Genomic DNA, 22,717 nt, shown 5'->3' with positions numbered 1-22,717 from the left:
TCTCTAGAGGGCGACAGCAGGTTGTCTCGAGATAAAAACATTGAGTTCAAGTTCCCATAGTCTTCATCTCATCATGACACCATAAATCACGTCACAATCCGAACATGATTACGTCATGAATTATACCAATTTAGTATATCTGCTCGACTTCAATATTCAGTCTTCCGCAAATAACGGATATGTACGAAGCATCTTAATGACCATACATTTCATAATAAATGTTCGTTTGTCGCATTACGATTGCCTTCAAACGAAGGATATGATGCTTTCATACAAGTACAATGTATCAACATTTTCGTATAAATACATTGCCTATTAAAAGAAAAAAAATAAGAAGTCAAACCGATCTAAATAGCATAGTATCGTTCCTAAAAAAAAAAAAAAAAAAAAAAAAAAAAAACTGTTTTTCCTTGACAGCAATCATCAAAGGTACGACGGGGAAACGTATACGATATTTCGTCACCCTTCCTACATTAGATAGGATATGTGAGGAGAGTGTGACATTACCCATTCCTATTATTGAAAGACAAAAAAGTGATTTAAAGATCGTAAGCAAGCTTTATAGCATGCAAGACAGCATGAGACTGACGCATATAGCAGGACTTGTATTCAGCCCATCACCACAGTTAATTACAGTAAGTATTTTTAAAGAAAGACTTGAGTTTGTTTGTTTTTTTTTATTGTTCCATATTCCACATTTCAAGAAATACATAAAACATAAACATCACAATACAAAAGCCTGGATGAATAAAACATGTGAAATATGAGGAATCTACATAGAACCATTGCTTGTAGGGTGCAGATTCCCAGATGCGGATGTGAGATTATTTCTTACTTGGTATATGTAATTAAAGGAATGACAATTATTTGTGAATTGGAGAAATATAGTTCACAATATACAAGCATTGCTTTTTAGTGTACCTCTCAGTTCTCTTTTCCCCCTCCAAACATAACTTAATATTTTGCGGATATGTATTTATATTTCTATTTGTTTAATACTTTTCGTTTCGCACATTCTATTGTATATATGCTTATGATATAATTCCTGATTTATTCTGTGTTATGTTTGGTTGGAAGAAAAATGAGAATGAAAATAAATGAACTGAACTGAGCACTTCATCAAGTGCAGTTTGGATCGGCCCCCTTGAAAATTCATTAGCCAATTAAAAATAGTTTCGTCAATTTATGAAACTCTTGGTGAGGAAGTTGAAAATGCAGCAGAGCAACAGGCACCTACATCACCAGATTTTTTAGAAGGCTTTCAGGTTTAACACTAATCATTATCAATAAAGGAAAAATAAAATCTGGAGCGAAAAATACTACCAGCCATTTGACATTGCCTTTAGCAAGTTCGGTCTCTTTGCACCATCACGCAGTCATTTAATGATATGAAATTCAGCTTTGAAGTAAACTTTGCAAAAGCTATAGCAAAAGCACACACACAGTACCCTGCAAAAACAACACTGGCACAATTATCAGGATAATGAATGATGCAATTATTAACGACGATCTCGCTGTTTGTTTCTGCAGCATTCTGAATTGATTTTCGTTCATCCTGAGTTATACGTGAGCTTCTTATTGGAAGAAGAAAAATTATGTCTTCTTATATGCAACAAAAAATATATATATATCACTCAGAATTCGCGTTGATCACCAGGGGCCCGTTGCATAAAAGTTACAATTATGGTAACTTTGCCATCCAATGGTAACTTCCATGGAATTCTTGATTTTGATTGGCTGTTGAGTATTGTTGCCATGGTAGTTACCACTGGATGGCAAAGTTACCATAATTATAACTTTTATGCAACGGGCCCCAGCTGTCTTCAATTCTATTGTGCAAAATATATTTTTCTGAAATTCATACACTGTATCAATAAATGACATCTTGCGGAGGTGAAATGAGTATTCGCAAGAACAAGAATTTCCATGGAGTTGCTAATAAAAAGAAAATGTAAAAAAAAAAAAAATCAGAGTCCACTCGCTAATAGGTCTGGAGTGAAGATCATATTGGCCTATTATATCTTAAAGCTGCTTCAGAAACACTGAACGCCCTCACACAGGAATGGACTTGGCTGCACGAGTCATATTCGTTAGTTTGGCGCGCAGGATATCTCTGGGGAGGAAACCGAGCCCGCAGTCGGGTGCGACGACCAGCCGATTCGGAGACGGCAGGTGTCGGAGGACGTCGATCAGACGCGCTCGGATCTCTTCCACGGTTTCGACGCGGCTGTCAGCGATGGCCACGGATCCCAGAACGATGGTGGTTTTCTTGAAGCGGTCGAAGAGGGCGAGATCGTTTCGACGGTGGGTGTCCTCGATGGATACTGCGAAGAAAAAAAATAATCAACGATATATCTTATTACGGATGGTGGGGAAATAGCTACAATCTTTCTATCTCAATGTCATGATCTATGCGAATAAATCATGACAACTCTTGAATCTTTTTCTTAATCATCGTTATTGTAATAAACACGTTGCCAGACATTTCCACTAATTTGCCTGCATAAACATGTCAGTTTATGAAATCAAAATAACAGGAGTAGTCAGCAAAAGTTTGAGCTTTTGAAATGAGTCAGCCGGAATCAAGATCTTTTAGCTCAGAAAAGGTATAGCATTAGCAGAATTTCATAAATTTTTACCCTAATGAATAGGGCCTAGTAGAATATCTCTTTCTGAAGCACTCTATATATTATGCACTTACTACAATTATTAGTCGAGATTATGGACCGTTTTTTTTTTTTTAATGGTGATCTGTGGTGATCTGATATGATGATCTATGCTCTTTGATCGATGCCGACATTTTCAGCACATGCACGAAGGATGTTCTTTGCCTTGAAAACCAGGTTTCAATCAAGACGCTTGAGAGGAAACCTGAGGTGTGGTAAGTTGGAAAAGCAGATTTCTGAGACGGAGAATAGCACCTCGACGACGATCACGATGATGAATTAAGGGAAGATCGTGAACAGCAAAGCGATATCAATAACAAATTTGATAGTCTATACATTTGCACACCACTTACTCTGATCGAAGCCCGCGCAATCAAGTTTGTCCGCCAGCTTGATGTACGCATCTTTGTCGGCTTTTTGGTAGTCTTTCTGATCCTACGATATGGAAAAAAAGAATCAAAAATAAGAATAACCAGTTTTCTTTGTTGATCCGTTATCATACAGCATTGTAAAAGGGGCCACGGAAGCAGGAGTAGGGGTTTTGATGATTTTTTAACTTTATTAACCACATAGTATTTTACTGAAGGTATAGACGCGTTGTTACTTTTACCACAGCTTTGCCAGGTGATATACGTGTATATCCGTACATGCATCTGGATCAAAAGAGACTTTAATGCGGGAACAACATGTTTTCTAGAGATAGCATCTTCACAATGACCAGCGTGAAAAAAGGGCATTGCGCTTGAGGCGGCTGAAATTACATGTATGCTAAATTGCCATGAAACTATGTCACATCATATCAACCGATTGTGTTGCACAATCGCCTACCACGCAAAAAACAACAACAAACAAACAAACAAATAAACAAAAATAAAAACAAAGTAAAACAAAACAAAACAAAACAAACATTCTCACATTGTTTCCTATAAATTTTGGTGCCCAATTCATGGTGCCCCATCAGATTTTATAATCGTGGTTCCCAATCAGCCGATTTCACGCTGGTCATAGTGAAGATGATATCAATGCAGGACTTTGATATAGAGTGGAAATCACAGTGTGGGCGGAAATGGGCTGCTTGGCGGAGGACTGCGCTCACTGAGTGCTTTTCTAGTCATTATGCCTTTACATATAGGTCTTCAAATGCGTTCATACTTTCACACGATCAAGCGTCCTTGAAGTGTGAAATAAGTGAATATAATTGCCCGATCTAGCAACAACAAGAGTATGCAATACGAAATCAAGTTGAGGCGCTTCAAGAGAGCTCCTAAGCCCAACTTTGTGTGCACACGGGGTATATACCATGAGACATAGAACTGAAAAAAAGTACATCATCACTATGCTTTTCATTCAACAACGACCCAGAGTTGTAGGAGAGCGGGTCTGTGAATACGTAAATTTGATGAAAATGAATTATTTTTTACCCAATAAGCCCAAGCACACTGAATTACAGTGGAGCCTATTCTCCCACGCAGTGTTATAGTGCTTTGACGGTTTAGTTTCAAAATAGTTCAATCAAAAACTAGGTCTTAACAACTTTTTGCTGACAAACAAACGAAAAAAAAAAAAATCTGTAAGCAATTATGCCAGAATTATGCTAAAAACAGATAAAATTATGCCTAGCATAATGCTCGGTGCTGAAGCGTCAAAAATTATGCCAGAAAGCATAATTATGCCAACCCTGGCAACGTAGGCACTATTGCATTGTTTTCTTGACCATCAAAACGTACCCTTCCTGCTGCCCAGCTGCCGCTGCTTCCGCCGAACTTTCTGACCCATATGCTGCGCAATGGCTCTGATGGTTGCAAAAGCAAGCGCGCCAACTAGCGTTCATGATGGGCTCTATCAATGATAAAGATGCTTTTAGAAATACAGTAGTATACAAAGTAGTAGTAAAGAAAAAAAAATGGATAAAGACTGTGACTCAGATTACTATCAAAATCACGATCAGCTGTTCCTTTTGTCATTATAAACATTTCCTACAAATTTCATCCCTGTTTGTTCCAAACTTTTGGGGTTATTTTGCCAGAGGCAGACTGACAGACAAACAAACAAACAGACAAACGTATCAAAACCGGGAAAAACATATTATATAACCCCCTTGGTGGAGATAATTTTTGTAGTACAAGGTCACACAATATCAGGAGAGCTGACTCACTTATTCTTACCATGTCATGGAATAGTATGATCATGCATTGTACATATAAGCTATAACTACTGCCCCGTGCACTACTTTTTAAACAAAAGGCTGAATATAAGCTAGAAAACTCTCTTTTACAGAATATTGCAAAACATAATAATTTAAAAGTGGCGAAGATTGTACCAGGTACAGCGGATAGCCGCAGCAGAGATGAACCGCTTTCGTCACTTCCGGTACGACGCCATCGAAGCACTGGGCGGCGTCATCGATGCCGTATTCGAGAGCGACGTCGGGTTCGCGCATCATGACGGGTTCATCGAGCTGGATATGCCGGCAGCCTGTAAAGGAAGTACAGGGTTCGCCCCAGGTGACTAGCAATAGTCAGCAAGTTAGTGTGCCATATACTTGAAATAATGGACAGGAAACAACTGCAACAAGATAGGGGAAGTGTGGGAGAGTTGAGCCACTGGGAGAGTTGATCCAGGCCACCTCACATCTTCATAGTGACTGACAGCAGTCAGCTGCTGCCATTTCTTGTTCATGCCTATGATTAACTATATACCAGTGTATGAGGCAGCGACGTTGGACGAAGCATGACAAAATAGTCAAAGAAAACCCATTTTTGGTCACCAAAAGTGAATGTCCACTTGTCAGATATGTGGTTTTCTCTCACACCTATGGTAGAGGATAAGTGCGAATCAGTTGGAGTAGCAGATAGTCTGTATATCATTTGTTTCTTTCAGCAAATTTCAACATGTCTGGTGTGGTCACTTTCATAGGTTTTGAGGGTTAGTTTAAATAGCGACTGTGGGGAGAGTTGTGCCAACGTGTCGAGGGAGAGTTGTGCCATGGCTAAACCCTGTATTCCAATGGCTCAGCCCTCAGGTGGCTCAACCCTCCCTTCAAGTGGCTCAATGGGTGTCATTTTTTGGTCAAAGAAACGGGTCTGCAATTGGATGAGGTGAGGAATATTGGAAAGGTATGTGGTGTTCTCGCCAGTGGTGACGCCCTACAGGCGGTTTCTTCTTCCTAACACCAACAGTTGACTTATTACGTAAATCCAATCAGGGTGCATCTAGAAATCCTGATCATGTGATCGTAGGTGGACCCCAACAACATCCACATTATCCATCTGATGACCCGTAAGTCAAACAGATGCCCCGCCCCCTCTATTACCATTACACCATCTTTCCTTAGATATGTTTCCATAGTCATTTTCTTTTATAAGCCTGAACTTCTTAATATGATAGTAGGGCCTATAGCATAGTGGCTCAACTCTCCCAACCCCGTGGCTCAACTCTCACCACATCAAGGGAGACTTGAGCCATTTTGCAAAATATTTTTGTTGAAGTGTCACCCCCAAGTTGTTTGTGCTAGGTGTCTTATTGGGCTATCATATTATGCCTAAATAGTTGTAGTATATACCAGCGAACGAATAATCCATAAATTGTGTATAGTTATTGAACAATATCACTAAATGTAAAAAGTGGCTCAACTCTCCCACACTTCCCCTACTGGACAGAAATCACAATCTGCATCAATCACTGATGAAGCATGTGTATTTGACACAGGCCTTAAAGGTAGGGGATACCTTTTACAGACCTCCCAAAATGCAGCAAAACATGAAATATGAACCTCAGGGGACTTGTTTAGGCCACTGCTGAGAAATTTGGAAGTCAACAGTTATCTACAATTTGAATAATGCACAAAACTCAACTACTCAGCAGTTCTGTGTGTCAGCCACACTTAAGCCTTTTTGTTGCAGTCTTCTGTATCTTTTATCTATAAACACAAATCTAAAAGTATAAGAGCTGATGTAATAACATATAGAGTGTGTGGCAAGAATGTATATAGAAATGTTTGTAAGTTTTGATGAACTTTCTTCACAAAATATACATGATGGACACACATGCAGTGCAAGGGTCTGCAAAGGTAGCCTAGTAATGTACTGGAATTTACGGTGAGCCCCGAAAAAAATTCAATTCAAAATCTAACGGTCAATAAAAATGTACTAAATGTTACCTTCCACTTTCAATACTTTATGGGAGTTTCTGAAATGATACTCTCTTCAACATACCACTGTAGGCCTATTTATACAACTCTTCATTTAAGGCATGCAAATGGGATTCCCTACCTTTAAAGGGAACCCAAACCAAAAGAGCAATGTGGATTGAGTGAAAGTAGCAACATTAGTAGAACACATCAGGGAAAGTTTGAAGAAAACCGGACAATCGATGCAAAAGTTATGAATTTTTAAAGTTTTGGTGTTGGAAGAGGAGACGAGGAGACTACAAGAGGTTACGACGTATGTGAGGACAATAATAAATAAAGAAAATATAAAGAAAATTCCACAAAAAAATCACTTTTCTAGCATAATGAAAGAGCACTTGACTAACCGCCTTCAGAAAGCAAGAGGAATAATCATTACCCTTAACATATGTCAGTATCAAGTTGATGGAATGTGCAATTTTCATGAAAAATAAATTTTTGTGGAATTCCCTTTATATTTTCTTTATATTGTTGTCCACACATACGTCATAACCTCTGGTAGTCTCCTCATCCAACGGTTCCAACATCAAAACTTTTAAAATTCATAACTTTTGCATCGATTATCTGATTTTCCTCAAACTTTCACTGATGTATTCTACTTATGTTGTTGCTTTCACTCAATTCACACTTCTCTTTGGGTTTGGGTTCCCTTTAACTCTGCTGTATTACTAGTATCTTGAGAGGTGTCACAGAAAGAAAGGAAAATCTAAGGGGTTACAATAAACTGTATAGGTATCGATGCTGAGGGCGCTATCGTGATTTGTCGCGACAGTCATTTTCGCCCATCTCCACGTAGTAAACCGGAATTGTAGAAGAAAAAAAAAAAAAAAAGAGTAACTACATTTTGGCTATTGAAGAACTGAAGGAGGACACGTGATTGTGGTGAGACTGATCCTTTCTGCAAGCATAAGAGGTTTTTAGGCGACCAACTTTACTTAGCAACAGTATGTTTTCGGTAACTACGAAACTGACATTCTACGATTTGCTCCATTGCGAAGACACGATGAATAAAAAGCGTGTTTAGTCACGACATCACCTCTTATCTCAAGGTTGGCAAGAAATGGATACTGCCTAAAATGTGAGAGCACCCCTTTCTACTATACTTACATCACCACAGACCATCTGTTTTCCTTTTTATCCAGCCGTCTTCGTTCAACACAGCTGCAACCATCTTGCTTTGCAGGGGCGGATCCGGGAATTTCGTAAAAGAAGGGGGCGCCTTTAAAAAAGTAAAGGGGGCGCACTTTTTTTTTCTTTTTATTTCTTTTTTTTTAACAAAAACTCGTCCGGTGCGCTCTCCCCCCGTCCCCCCCCCCCCCATCCGCCACTGGCTTGTGTCCTCACGACCAGTCGTTTCTTTCGTTATATCGAAATTTCGTTGCAGCCAAACTGTATAAGGTATGTAAAGATAGATAATAATTTCGGGAGCTGAATGTTTTATTTCGGCCTAACGAGAATTTCGTTAAAACCGTTTTCGTTATAACCAAAGTACACTAATATGTATTTTTTGTCTCACCTGCATCGGCCAAACATTTGATATGGGCATTCACGACTTTGACGAGCTCCTTGTTGAGTTCTCTGACGTCATCATAGGCCGTATCTGATTTTGGTAGGGAGAGAGAAAGAAAGAGAGAGAAGGAAGGACTAAAAGTAAGATAGATTATGGTCTTTGGTGAGACTATTGAATTTTTGCAGAGGGCAGGATTATTACGTTTCATTTGGGTCCTTGTATCCTAGTTTTTATTCCATATAGCAAGTCTGTTCCAGTCATTGACGAAAAACTGGATGACAGACATACAACAAAATTAAGAATAACAACAATAATTCCAATGATAATGAATATTACGAATGACTAAAGACCTAGTCTGCACAAATGACTTTACTAATCGTATTGATCACAATGATGATAATACCGGTAATCTGGAACACCACCACCACTACTATTAGTACTACTACTACTACTACTACAACAAATATACTTCTTATGCAGCTACTACTACTACTACTACTACTACTACTACTACTACTACTACTACTACTACTACTACTACTACTACTATTAGTACTAATGATAATAATAGTGATAATAATAGTAATTCATAATAATGAAATTTGTAATCATAATCATCATTTTAATACGGTTGTAAAAACTTACTTTTAGACCTGTTCCGTTTGGGTGGTTCATTTTACTTCTATTTTGTTTTTAATGCTAATGTCTTTTTTTAACCATAACGGGGGGATTACAAATGCCTATAGTTACTCTATGCACTCATGTACCAATGCACCTACTTCATTGTACAACCAAGTGAATAATCTTTAATTCCTATTTTTGGAAACCCCCTACAGTTATGGCAGATCTAAGTTTTAAAATCGAATAGAGGATAGGGCCCACGATTAATTGTTTTTACGCCAGCGTTGACCAGGTACGTACAGTAAAAGGGTCCGACCCTGGAATCGATCTAGATCGAGGAAGAATGAGGTCATCTTCACCCTGGACCTCTATGGGACATGAGGATCTCCGTAAAGAGCTCACAAAACAACCTGGGGGTGTTTCATAAAGCTGTTCGTAAAGTTACGAACGACTTACGAGCGACTGGTGATCAGTTCTTGTGCTGAATTATGGAAATTCTGATAAGTGTAGCACATCAGAACTGATCACCAGTCGCTCGTAAGTTGTTCGTAACTTTACGAACAGCTTTATGAAACGCCCCCTGGTCTACGATAACTTAGACAACTCCATTTTCTATACCACATTTTTATCGATCGACAGCGCTGATAATTCGTAGGCAGACCGACCACGTCATTGCAGGATACGTGAAGTGTAGAATCAGTCATAATTTGTCTTCTTCTTTTTTTTGTCTCTTGGATAACTTGCCATTAACTGTTTTTAACAAGAACAACAACACAAATCTTATCTCATCATCGTAGCGCCTATGTACAGTACTGGCTCCAATTGTGTCTGGAATTAGAGATTAGAGTACCCAACCGCATTTCATCTATTATGTAATCTATTATGTAATCATGTAAACAACCATGAACTGTCACTGTTCACCTATACGTCGGTGAGAAATATTTTGTCATGCCTTACTGATCCAGGTGAATTAACTTTGTAAATTTGTAAATTTGTGTAAGCCTTTAGTGAAAGCAGACAGACCTATCCTTTCCCTTTCTCCTGCCTACTATCCTATCTCGACGCAAGTCATCCCTCTCTCCTATTTTGTCAATGTGTATTATGTATGAGGGCTGCACGCATATCAAGCTACTGCATTATTCATTGTACGGTTGTATTGCTGATACGTTTCTGCTGTACATTGTGTAAAGGCAATGAAGAAAAAGTATTTTGTTAGCCACTGATGTTTTATGTATATGTATGGCTCCAACAATGTATGTAATAGTTTATGTGCATGTATGTTCATGTACAATGATGATACAGGAATCAATAAATCAAATCAAATCAAATCACAAGCTTAATGATTAATATTATAGGCATCTGCTTGTTCTTGGAATTTTAGCCATGTAAATACATCGTCATAGCAAAACGTGAAACATACTTGCAGTGGATCCTATGATAGTCATGGGTCCCGGAACCGTGGCCTTGACGGGTTTCTCGGTCTTGTTCTGAAGGATAAAGGTAGAAAAATATTGACTGGGAAAATGGTGCGTCAAATCCACTAGCAGACAAAGCCGTGTGTTTAATGAAGTACAAATACATATTGATTTGTGTTGATTCATGATATACCCTCAACATCAATTTTGCGGTGAAACGAATATCTGAAAATTCCATATATTTTTTAATAATTTTTCTTCTGTTTTTTTTTTTTTTTTCATTGCTTGGACACGCCCACAGAAAAAAAAAAAAAAAATATATATATATATATCCAAACCAAGATTCTGGTTGTGACTTCATCTGTCAATCATTGCTAAAGTACTAATATGATCAACAAAAGACATTGGAATGCACCCTCCCCGAGTAACTTGCATGTTCCCTCGACATGTCTTTTGTTAGTCACATTAATATCACAGAAACATGCAAGTTATGCTGAGTCGAGGAGAAGGTGCATTCCATTGTCTTTTGTTTAACATATCAGTACTTTAGCAATGATCGACAGATGAGGTCACAGCCAGAATCTTGGTTTGGAAGGTTGTTTTTTTTTTTTGTGGGTGTATCCAAGTAATCTGAAGAAAAACAGAAGAAACATTAGGCCCTATCTAAAAATAAATGAAATGTTTCTAGATATTCGTTTCACCGCAAAAGTGATGTTGAGGGTATCATGAATCCACACAAATCAACATGCATTTGTATGTCATAAAACCTGTGAATAAAAACAATGTAACCCGTCGACCCCAACTTTAGGGAGCTTTAGATTTTCGCGACGGGGACGTTCAGAGGAAAAAAAACAAACAAACACATGTTCTGCTCATGCGCAGAAACGCGCATCAAGTCGATTTATTTTTAGCTCGCGTCGTCTAAGTTTCTTTCACGACGCGTTCTGGGCTATTTTTACGTCCGCTCAATTCACGACGTAGAGAGCTACTTCATGCGGGGGCGCCATTTTATTTTCTATAGGTTGCGTCCCAGCGTAATCTAAAGCTACTTTTCTGCACGACGCAAGGGGAGAGGAGAACGTCCAACGCAATCGTCGTCTCAAACGTCCGCGCCGCAAATCTAAAGCTCCCTATTGTTGTATAGAATCACGACACCGTCACGCCTTCTGGAGATGTCACCGGGAGATAGAGAATTATGTGTCTCTCTTGGCGCCGTTTCATGTTCACAAACCAATGAAACCGTCTTATGTTGGGTAAGGAGCTACCCGTCAGGAAGTTAGCACAAGAAAGACTAACATTCCTTCGTTTCGATATACACTCATGCAACATTCAGGAGCAGGGTACCAATGGCAACTTTATACAGGGATATGAAAAGCATCAATGTCTGTAAATCTATTTCTTACATCACACATCCTACATATCCACTGAGGAATTATAGCGCTCGATAGATCCTATATGCATAATCATAACTCTCTATTTTTTTCCACCACTTAGAAAATCTTTTGAACTTCAATGCTGAAAGCTTGCTCATTTAGGAAAAAAAAACCCACAAACAACAAACACAAAATGTAAATTATTGTGCTTGCTGCCCATACTTCGTATAAGGGGGAAAGAATAAAAAGAGGTATATAGAACGTCCATGTTGGCACAGCACATTACCATGTATAAATTGTGCTGGTCCTGCTGTAATCTCGAATAGGGGGAAAAGAATTGAAAAAAACACAAACAAAAACAAACGTCCAAATCACATTCCCGTTTATATGCCTATCTCATTCACGAGCAAATACTTTACCTGTGCGTCCTGCCATTCCTTTGCGATCCAGCTGATGTCACCGTCAACCTCTGCATAATTATAGAAATTAGGCACAGAAACCCCCGGATGACAAACATTACATACAACGATTAACCACTGTTTCATCACCTCACTTTTAGCATGTATAATTCCAACAGTATCTAATTCCGCTAAAACATTTGTGACCTTTAAAATGTTACATTGAAAACATGAAGCTAAACAATGGCACGGGAAATGCCTGCTAAACAAAGTCCAGGCTATGCGACTGGTACAACTATTTTTAGCTTGCTGATATGATAATAATGTTTGTAAATTCAGCGTCATCTTCCTAGTCTTAAATAGGGGAGGTATATCTCTTAACTTTGGGTTCAGCGATTGTGGAAAGGTTAAATAAGCACTGTAGTATCAATATTGACCTTTTGAGAGAAAAAACTGACCATCATTAATTCAAGGCATTTAAATCTTCATGATTTGGGTAATTTCCACGGGAACTCAGTAACACCGTTGCAGTGGCATAGCGACATAATAATAACATATATACTGAAAGACATACAGGAAATATTTCAGTTCAGTTTCAGTTTCAATAGTTTATTTCCATCATCACAAAGAAAAGAAAAGAAAAAGTTGACATAATCCAAAGTGATACAATTTTTTTTTTCATTTCTCTTACACTCGTCCGATAAAGGATTTTTTCAATACAATACAAAGTATATTATACACGAATGATGTCGTAAAAAAGAAACAATGCACTTTGTCATGGCAACAAAAATAGTCAATAATCACAATGATGGAAAACAGTGTTCCACTAAAAAAGCCACGCTTGTAAAACGTGGAACACTGGAACAAAACAACAACAGCACCAATTTGTTATACCAATAAGACATATTAATTTTAAATTCTTCTATATGCTATTGTACATTTTACTCATTGATATAATGATGTTGATACTATGAACAATACTTACTAGGATTTTAGGATGCAAACGTATAAACTATGATAACATATCACATTTGTGGCACAGACACTATGGGGCCAGGTGTGCCAGGAAAATTGAACGGAAAGGAAGATATGCAATCGGCCACAAAAAAAAAACACAACGACGACAACAACAACAACATTTCACACACACACACACACATAGTAACACAATCATTTTTCCTAAGAAGTAGAGTATACTTGATCGAGAACCTTACAAGTAATGTATTGTTAACAGTGGCTTTCTATGCCTTTATTAACGAGTCAAGGGAATATGCATATTTCACGAAATTATGACATCAAATAAAAGCTTGATGTTATACGACATAGTGCTTGGATCATTTTGTATCATTTCTCGAGAATGACACGATAGAAACAATAATTAATAATCAGGAAACAGTCAAATTGCCAGGTTTCTTTACGAAGCATGAACGATACCAATAAATCCCATGTATGAGAAATGGGTATATATATATATATATATATATATATATATATATATATATATATATATATATATACATATATATATATATATATATATATATATATATATATACATATATATATATATATATATATATATATATATATATATATATATATATATATGAATCGAAAACAATCAAAGATCAGTTCAGAGAGTACAAACTCGCCACGTTAATGCAAAAGCCGCAAACTCACCTGGTTTGGCGCGTATCGTCGGCACGTAGGCTACCCAGGCTCCGTTTCGGCATGACTTCTTCGTCAGGTTTACGAAGTCGATTCCTTTGATACGACGGCTGAAGTTTGGAAACAAAAATGAAAGTTTACCTTCAAAAAAAAATAACAGATCATACTCATGTGTAAAATGGGCACATTGTGAGAATTTGAACTATGATGGTGTAGTTCATGAAGTCAAATTAATTTCATGAATTCCATTTCATTGATTTCATTTCAGTTCATGAAGTCAAGTTAATTTGATTATATGTGTAGGTTTATTGGTGTTTTCATGCAATTGTTCCTGGAAGGGCCTCATCCACGTCAAGCTCTGCTTATGATGATGGTCCCCTGTATTGCTTTCTCTTTTTCTGACATACCACTACAGTATGCTTTGAATTGCATTAGGGACAATGTTGTTATGAAATTGACGATTTCTGTATTGATTTGAAAAGTTTTACTTTTTTTTGCATATACTTTGTATCACTTTCTATTGATATGTCATTGTACATGGAGAAAGACGATGCAGAAATAAACCAAATCAAATCAAACATATTCATATTGGTCTATGTCTCATGCCAACGACTGCACCTAGAGATTTGATTTGATTTGATCTGATTTGAAATGAATTCATTTGCGCTTTGTGTTCACAAAAACTAAGATACAAATATAACTTCATTACAAAAACGCAGCACAGGAAATAAATCCATTGACCCGTCACATGAAACCGTTCCATAATGACCACTTCAAAGACTGTATACAGTATGTCCCCCCCCCCCCAAAAAAAAAAAAAAGAATACAATCGGATTTTTGCATTGATAACTTCCAATATGATTAAACTGTCTGAATGTCTGAATGGTCACAGAAAAACGTGGATCCTATTTTTACAGCATGTCATGAGTCTGACTCTTCCAAGTTAAGCACTTGGATGCTATTGACAATGACAATAACAATGACAATGGGTTGTGGTTTTTTTTTTTTTTTATGTCACCCAAAGTACGGGTATTGAAGAAATTTGGAAGTCCATATCAATGTGTGAGCGCAATGGACAGAACTTGGAAGGAAGGGATTCCTGACATGCTCTACAAAAATCCTTCTTTCTCTTTGACCTCGGAAGCAAATCGAATGGGGTTTTCTGTGAAATGTGGGTAATAAGTTATAATTTCATACCCTGAAAATGCATTTGGATTGATTCACTATCTTGAAGTCTATCTTGGAGTCATCTTGAAGTCATCGGTGCACAAGGTCCCGTTGTTGATCTGTCTCTCTAGTGGGCTTCAAGACCTTCTCTTTGCTTTCAACTGATGTTTTTCTTCTGAGGGGCCCACATTCTACAAGCTTTGTCTTTTTAGTGGGTCCCTCCATTTTTCAAATTATCCACAATGTTTACTTACTTCAAATCACTTGAGTTTTATGATAATGTGTAATTATTGCTACAATCATTTTATATTCTTTTCATCCTACATAGTTTTACGCACCTTATTTTCGGTTACCAAAAAAGAAGAAGTGATGTTTATATGTTCTTGTCGAAAATTGAAATTGAATTGAATTGAATTGTTGTATTTTTTTTTTTTTTTTTGGGGGGGGTGCATACAGTATATCCATGAAATTCCTAAATAGACTCTTCTGTGCACACTTACCACAGGTGGTTGATGTAGTTGTCTCTTCTGATCTCGCCATCTGTTACGACGTCGATGCCGATCTCGCACTGCTCGTCCAGGATTTCTTGCAGACCTCGATTGATAGACTGCTCATACTCTATATATGAACACAGACAGTGACACATACACAATGTACATTATATATACCATATACTATAGGAGCCTATATCAATCATATAGTATGCCCAAATTGTAGTGACAGGCGAACAAGTGGAAAATCGTTCATATTATTTTAAAAAAAAATGCAGGAGATCGCCATCTTGAGCGGAAGCTTTATTTTGATGACGGCCTCTGACAATAGTACATGCAATGGCTGCGTGTATAACCTGTCATCATTGTAAATCATTTCATACTAAATTCATTGCGGGGGTGGGGTAAGAAAAAACGCATCAGTGCAAAGGTGAGTTAGTTAGTGGATGAATAACTTCATAATGGATGAGTTATAGTGGATGAAAATTTCAGAATTATGAGATTTAACATATACTATGGGATTTGAGACTGATGGGGTAATGCGTCTGAACAAAAATAGATTGAGATTTCAAGATTTTGCGTGTACAAACTGTTTGGAAAGTTGTGAGGCAATGCTCATCAGTTCACTCATTTGCATATTCATATTGACTGTTCGAGAAGTGTTTTGTGAAAATTAGCGACACTTCACAAAACTTTTCACAAACCTTCATTAAAAATTCACAAAACTTCATTGATATATTCTTATCCAATTTTCAAATTTTCACAGTTGAGCTTATAAGATTTTACTCTTTTTGTCAGACTAACTTTTCACAGGATCGGAATTCCCCCTTATCAAGCATTTGTCAAGCAATGACAGAAACCAGAGAGGTTTCCACAACACCTCTACACCATGTGTGATTACATCGTGCAACGAGAACAATGATTAAATAATCGTGTTATGATATAACAGAAAACATGTCTACGTGGACCCAAAATGAGTGTCAGTAAGTTATGCAAAATTATGGTATCGCAAGAAAAATGAAGATCACAACACATGGATGGGGTGAATCGTCTGACAAAACGAAAACGGTGGTTGGAAATGTCTGTAAAGTGATCAGTAAAGATATTAACTCATCGGAGGAAAAACCATAAAGGCAATGCTGCGTTGTTAAGTACTGTGTGTCTGTCTATACAGGATAGCAGTTAGTAAACATTAGTATTTTGTGAACCCTTTTCATTTTATAATTCAACCAAATTAGTCTTCATACACAAACATAATCAGGATGCGTCAGTCTTTTCTGCGGCTATCAAATGATTATCAAATCCATTTACCTCTGGAAGAAAGCTTCTTCTTATATTCTTCCAGCTCCAAAGGATTGAAATCGCCCTGGTTGGTGAACCAGTTTGGTATTTCGCAATAAGCCGATTTGGGGTAACTTCCGATCACTGTAGTTTGCAGGCGCCGCAAGGCAGACGTTACTGCACAACAAAATGACAACACAATGATAGAACATCTTCAGAACTGAATGACTGACTAACACTTAAAGGGGAAATCCAGTCCAAATATAAGTTAGTCTGATAAAAAGAGAGTAGAATCTTACGAGCTCAGCGGTAAAGTTTTGACTGAAATCGGATGAAAAATAAGGAACTTATGACATTTTGAAATTTTGCTAATTTCTCCAAAACAGTTCTTGTACAGTGAATACGAATAGGCAAATGAATGAGCTAACCATGTCATAACGTAACAATTTTCCATTGCTCGTGTACAAAAAAAAAAGTGACAAAAATTCAATATTTCTGTCATTGAAGTCTGAAAAATGATGCTATTCCTTGTTGAAAAAACCTCAGAATAGTGATCAGTTGAAGTTGAAAAACTGGAAATTCCAAAATTTTATGTACAAACTATGCGGTAAGTTGTGAGGGCATGACATGCTCACTTTGCCATTTGCATATTCATACTTCAAAATGTTATAAGTTCCTTATTTCTCATCCGATTTCGATCAAAATTGTATCGTTGAACTCGTAATATTTTATTCTTTATTATAATCAGACTAACTTATATTTGGACTAGATTTCCCCTTTAACAGACAACTTTTAGATGCATATATTCACCACGTGAACAGAATGAAGGAAAATGTGATGTCTATAAAAATCAACAAATGGCGGTGTGTGTTACTTTTAATTGTTGATTTTTTTTTTTCATCAAAGGGTGCACGAATCAAGGACCTGTGTACGTATACAGTAATGTTTTAAAGGGATGGTATATAGTATTGGTGGAGGTGAGGATTGGGCATTTAACCTTTTGCGAGATATCAAGAAACCACTTATGAAAGGATACAGAACATACCATTCTAAGAGGAATTCAAAGTTTATTAGATGAAAGTCGGTAGTGGAATGGCTGAGACATCCAAAAACAAAGTAAAACAAAGTGATCCTAATAAAAGGTGGGTCCCACCTTTTATATATTAGGGTTGCTCTGTTTTGGATATCTCAGCCATTTCAAAACCAATTTTCTCAACAACAACAAAAAACCGCTGAATTCCTCTTGGATTACATGCTCTTTCATATTTCATAAGAGGTTTCTCATTATCTCACACACAAAAAAGTGAGAAACCTAAAGTTAGGTCTTAATCAAAACTATACGATTCCTTTAAAGCCCGGGGGCACAATGTGCCCCTACCAGATTTCATTCGCCACTCCTTCGCCCTTAATCGAATTTCAACCAAATTTGGTGACTTTTCCTAAAATCTTATTCAAAACATTTCAATATATAATTTAGCTATATCTGATATTGTTGGTTGCCATGACAACCATAAACTGACAACCATGTCAGTCAGATTTTGCGTATTTTTCTGTTCCAATTCCAGTAACAATATTATAGTGTATGAAATGGGCGTTTCTTGACTGAAATTTGCTGAAGAACCAAAATGTGAAGTAATTATGGCCCTAAAATGTTTTTCCTATTATTTCCTTTGTTTTTATGTGACAACGGCATAAAACAATGGATATAATAGAAATAATTGAAAACAACAATATTTTCCAAAGATTGCCGTTCTATTTTGTGTCATTTTGATTCATTCATCCAAGTTATAACTCTAATATCATTTGTTTATCAGATTATCAAACTGCAAAGTTAAAAATCCAATATTATGGAAATATGAACTGTGATAACTGTGCATGTATCTATCCAAAACAATGCATCACAGGTCTCATAATATTATATTTCTTTATGTTGTTATGAATAGCGCCCCCATGTGGTGACCTTGAGAAATTTCAACCATAACAAAAATGTTGAGCTTCGACTTGCACATCAGTTTGGCAAATATGAAAATGATTGATCTATAATTAAACATATATACTTTGGATAAAGAAGTTATACAGAAAAGACATGTTTTTAGCATATTTCCTATGTATTTCTTTATGTTTTGGTAAATAGCGCCTTCTATGGGTGGCCTTGAGAAAAATCAAATATGCGGTCATGTAGAGTATGATTTTCTCTACCCATGTGCCAAATATGACGATGAAACATTAAGCAATAACAAAGTTATATGGGGGAACAATGTGCCCCCACCCCCCCCCCCCCCTTGGGCCTGTAAAGAGTCAAAATAGCTTGGGCTTTATTATGGTTAATGGTCAAGATACTGTTTTGACCTCTCCCAACTCATGGTGCCTTCCAAGTGCCCGAATTTATTATAGTATACTGTATACTGAGCACACAAAAAAAAAAACACACACACACACACACATGATATACACTTACTTATCAAACTTCAGCAACTTAATCGTGTATAATAGGGTCAGATAGCAAACCTTTTTTCTTCGTTTTCTTTTTCTTTCTCGCATGCGTTTGATACTCTCAAACTTTTATCTCTGATGAAGATAAGAAAGATCGTCATGAAGCTGGCTGAACTAGGGGGCGTGAGTGCTGAAGAGCGGACACTCGCTGGCAGCAAAGTGGATGAAAATTGAATCTCACATAATAAATTTGTTGTCTATCTTCTGGAATTTCATCACAAAAAGCAACCTTAATATTATCATTATTTCCATATTGTTCTGCTACATTCCCATATCGTTTATCAAACCTTTCGATGGTTCTCTCATAGTTATACAAGCGCGTAGGCAGTGTTTACGAATTATATGTCTATTTGTACAAAATACAAGACTTTCGTCATATCTATACCCTGTTCTATACTATAGTAGATTATGTATCAATATTAAGCACTGCAATGTTTACGATTGCTATATATATATATACATACCTCCGTTACGCCATATGAAAACATAGCTATTTACATTTATACCTGGCACTTCATGAAAATTTATATTACATGGCCGCAAAACTCGCGGCATGATCAATAAAGGGTGTCGTTTTTTGATAATGTGTCTAAGAATAAATTTCAGCCCATAATGCTATCTGTTTTGGGGCTGCGGGAAGAATGGTGTGAATGTTTGAACATCATGGAACCATGAAGACAATTCAATCAAAGGGAGGAGTAAGGCTTGATGGTCTATATACGTGTACTGGAACAGTCAGGGGGTAAAAGTTAGGCAAGTGACAATGGGCTCTGTATACTTCGAAAACGGGAAGGGGGAAAAGAGGAGAAACGGGGGTTCGTGTAGGTGTGTTTGTGTGTGTCCGGGCGAAGAGATTTTATAGATCTGAAAACTGTAAAATCTCTTTGGTGTCGGATCAGTGAATTACATCGGGTTATGGTGAATTGTATGGGGAAGCATGGATCAAATGAGAATCAGCAAAATCGAGTAGCCTCGTATTTGTTCTGACTATAGCTCTTTATATGAACGTCTTTCGGGAGATACGTTTACCATTGATATAACCAAGGATATTGATATAACCAAGTCAGATTTATTATATATTCTGTAAATCCTGGTAGGGACGCATCGTAGGCACAACACTCTGCCTGTAATATTATGAGTGATAAGGATGCGACATGAGAGGAGGAGGAAGGGGCGGAGGGAGGGGGGAGGCAGGGGGAGGGGAGGGGATTGAATTGGAGTCTCTTACTTGGTCTTTAGATCTTAATATCCTTAAAGACATTATTTACCATTTGCAGATGGAACAAAAACCCAGCTTTAGTGCTTCAGAATACAGTCAATCCTGTCTATAGCGGCCACCCAAGGGAAACAACAAAAGTGGCCGCTTTAGACAGGTGGCCATTTTGAATTTCAATACTTGCATTTCATAATAGCAGAAAATGCCGCATGCTGCTTATATCAACAACAAAAAAAAACACACACCACAACAACCATCAAATAAGTTTGCATGTTCAGCTATTATGGGGATTTTCGTTGTACAATATAATGCACACACACATACACACAAACACGCACGCACACTGTAGGAAATACATATGCAATATTTTGATAGCATGTATGTTGCGTGTTGATTTTAGTATGCATGTATATAGGGGTGGGGTGGGGTAGTGATTATTCACTCCACTTTATGTTGTTGTTTTTTTCTTTGCCTCTTCTGTTCTTTTGATTTAAAAAAAAAAAAAAACACGAAAATTTCGGGCCTGAGGCCGGAACTGCATGTTCTGGTTCGTACCGGTTTGCATGAACGGGGTTCACGAGTGCTGAGTTCGATGGAGATTCATGATCATGTGTGAAGCTTACGTAAACAAAAAACAATACCCAGACAAGTATCATTGTCCTTATTCATAGGGACTTAAACACTAACTAGCCGGCATTTTAGTAAAATTCTACGATGTTTTACTTGGTATAGGAGTTGTCTGATTTGCCTTTGTAGCATCTATTCAGGGCGGCATTACTGAATCCTAGATCTAATCTATATAGTGGTAAGACGACTTTACGTGGCAAAGAGCTGTATTAATTTTGTCAGTCGTGTCTGTGTGATTGTGACTGAGCTAGGAATCGGTAGAATTCACGCAATGAACATAAAAGACATCGTATTCACGGCTGATTTAACGGTTTTGCTAATTTTTGTGGCCGCTATACGCAGGTACGCCAGGTAGATATTCACCACAGGTGATACAAAATGAGTGGCCGCTGGCCGCGTTAGGCAGGTGGCCTCTATATAAAGGGTCTATGATATAGCAATTTCGTGCGGGGGATTTTTCAGTGGCCGCTATAAGCAGGTGGCCGCTAAGACAGGTTTGACTGTAGTTCTAAATCTAATGCGAGTTAGGTATAACAACAAGTAGTGTATGAATGTTAACCAGTACATTCAGCGTCAAGTATTGTTGAATATACATAATGTGAACAATAGTGACAATAACATTGTTTCTAGAATAAGCCGTTTACAATTATGGTTTATTGAGAAAAATAGTGATATCTTCTTATTTTCTTGGATCTATCACGATCCTTTTTTTTTTAAAGGGAAGATATGTTTTGTACACATATGTATCAAAATCATGTGATAACTCGAGCACATTTAAAGTTTTTGAATCATTGCTCCCAATGGTAAACAGTACCTTATAAGTTCATTTATTAGTATCCGGTATTTACCTTGGTGATCAACTTCTGCAGCGAACTTGTCGTAATCTCGGCTTGGGCATTCCTTGGGCTTCTGTCCAGGTTTCTCGTCGAACCACGAGGGCGTATCAACACACTCGGGCTTACAGTAGCTTCCGATGACAGTGGTGGAAAGCGACATGGCGGGGAGGGGCTGGGGTAGGAAACCGAGCGAAACGGAGAAAACCAAACCACGATGACACTTGTTTGTTAAAGGACAAGTTCACCTTCGTTCCTATACATAAGGATTGAGAGAATGCAGCAATATTAGTAGAACACATCAGTGAAGGTTTGGGAAAATCCGACAATCCATTCAAAAGTTATGAAATTTTAAAGTATCTGCGCAGTCACTGCTGGATAAGAAGACTACTACAGTGTATGTCACATGCGTACAACGATATAAAGAAAATACAAAGAGAATTTCACAAAACATTACTTTTTGAATAAAGTGCAAATTTCTTCGACTTGTTGCTGACGTATGTTAAGGGTATAAATATTATTCCCCCTGCCTTCTGAAAGAGAGAAGTCGAGTGTTATTTTGTTATGCGAGAAAAACGGAATATTTTATGTTGAATTTTCTTTTTTTTTTTCTTTATGACGTTGTATACACCATGTGACATCACAAGCTATAGCAGTCTTTTCATCCAGCCGTGACTGAGCAGAAACTTCAAAAAATCATAACTTTTGAACGGATTGTCCGATTTTCCTCAAATACTCTCACTGATGTGTTCTTCTAATATTGCTGCATTCA

The 22,717-nt window shown here is 37.4% G+C and overlaps 1 protein-coding gene across 1 annotated transcript; it reads right to left on the bottom strand.

Annotated features, from left to right (window-relative positions):
- Positions 1-2,052: 2,052 nt before the first annotated feature.
- LOC140242419 (5-methyltetrahydropteroyltriglutamate--homocysteine methyltransferase-like) lies at positions 2,053-22,108 on the bottom strand. The gene is made up of 10 exons (XM_072322156.1): positions 21,961-22,108; positions 16,807-16,953; positions 15,505-15,622; positions 13,850-13,947; positions 12,191-12,240; positions 10,404-10,470; positions 8,369-8,452; positions 4,987-5,141; positions 3,020-3,101; positions 2,053-2,324 (listed from the first exon to the last, which is right to left on the bottom strand). Exons 1-10 carry the CDS (start codon positions 22,106-22,108, stop codon positions 2,053-2,055), a joined length of 1,221 nt encoding a protein of 406 aa, XP_072178257.1.
- Positions 22,109-22,717: the final 609 nt, after the last annotated feature.

Source organism: Diadema setosum, chromosome 19 (assembly GCF_964275005.1).
Source record: "Diadema setosum chromosome 19, eeDiaSeto1, whole genome shotgun sequence".
In the NCBI taxonomy this organism is placed as follows: Eukaryota; Metazoa; Echinodermata; class Echinoidea; order Diadematoida; family Diadematidae; genus Diadema; species Diadema setosum.
Note: the sequence above shows the minus strand (reverse complement) of the source record. Positions and strands in the feature narration are given on the sequence as shown.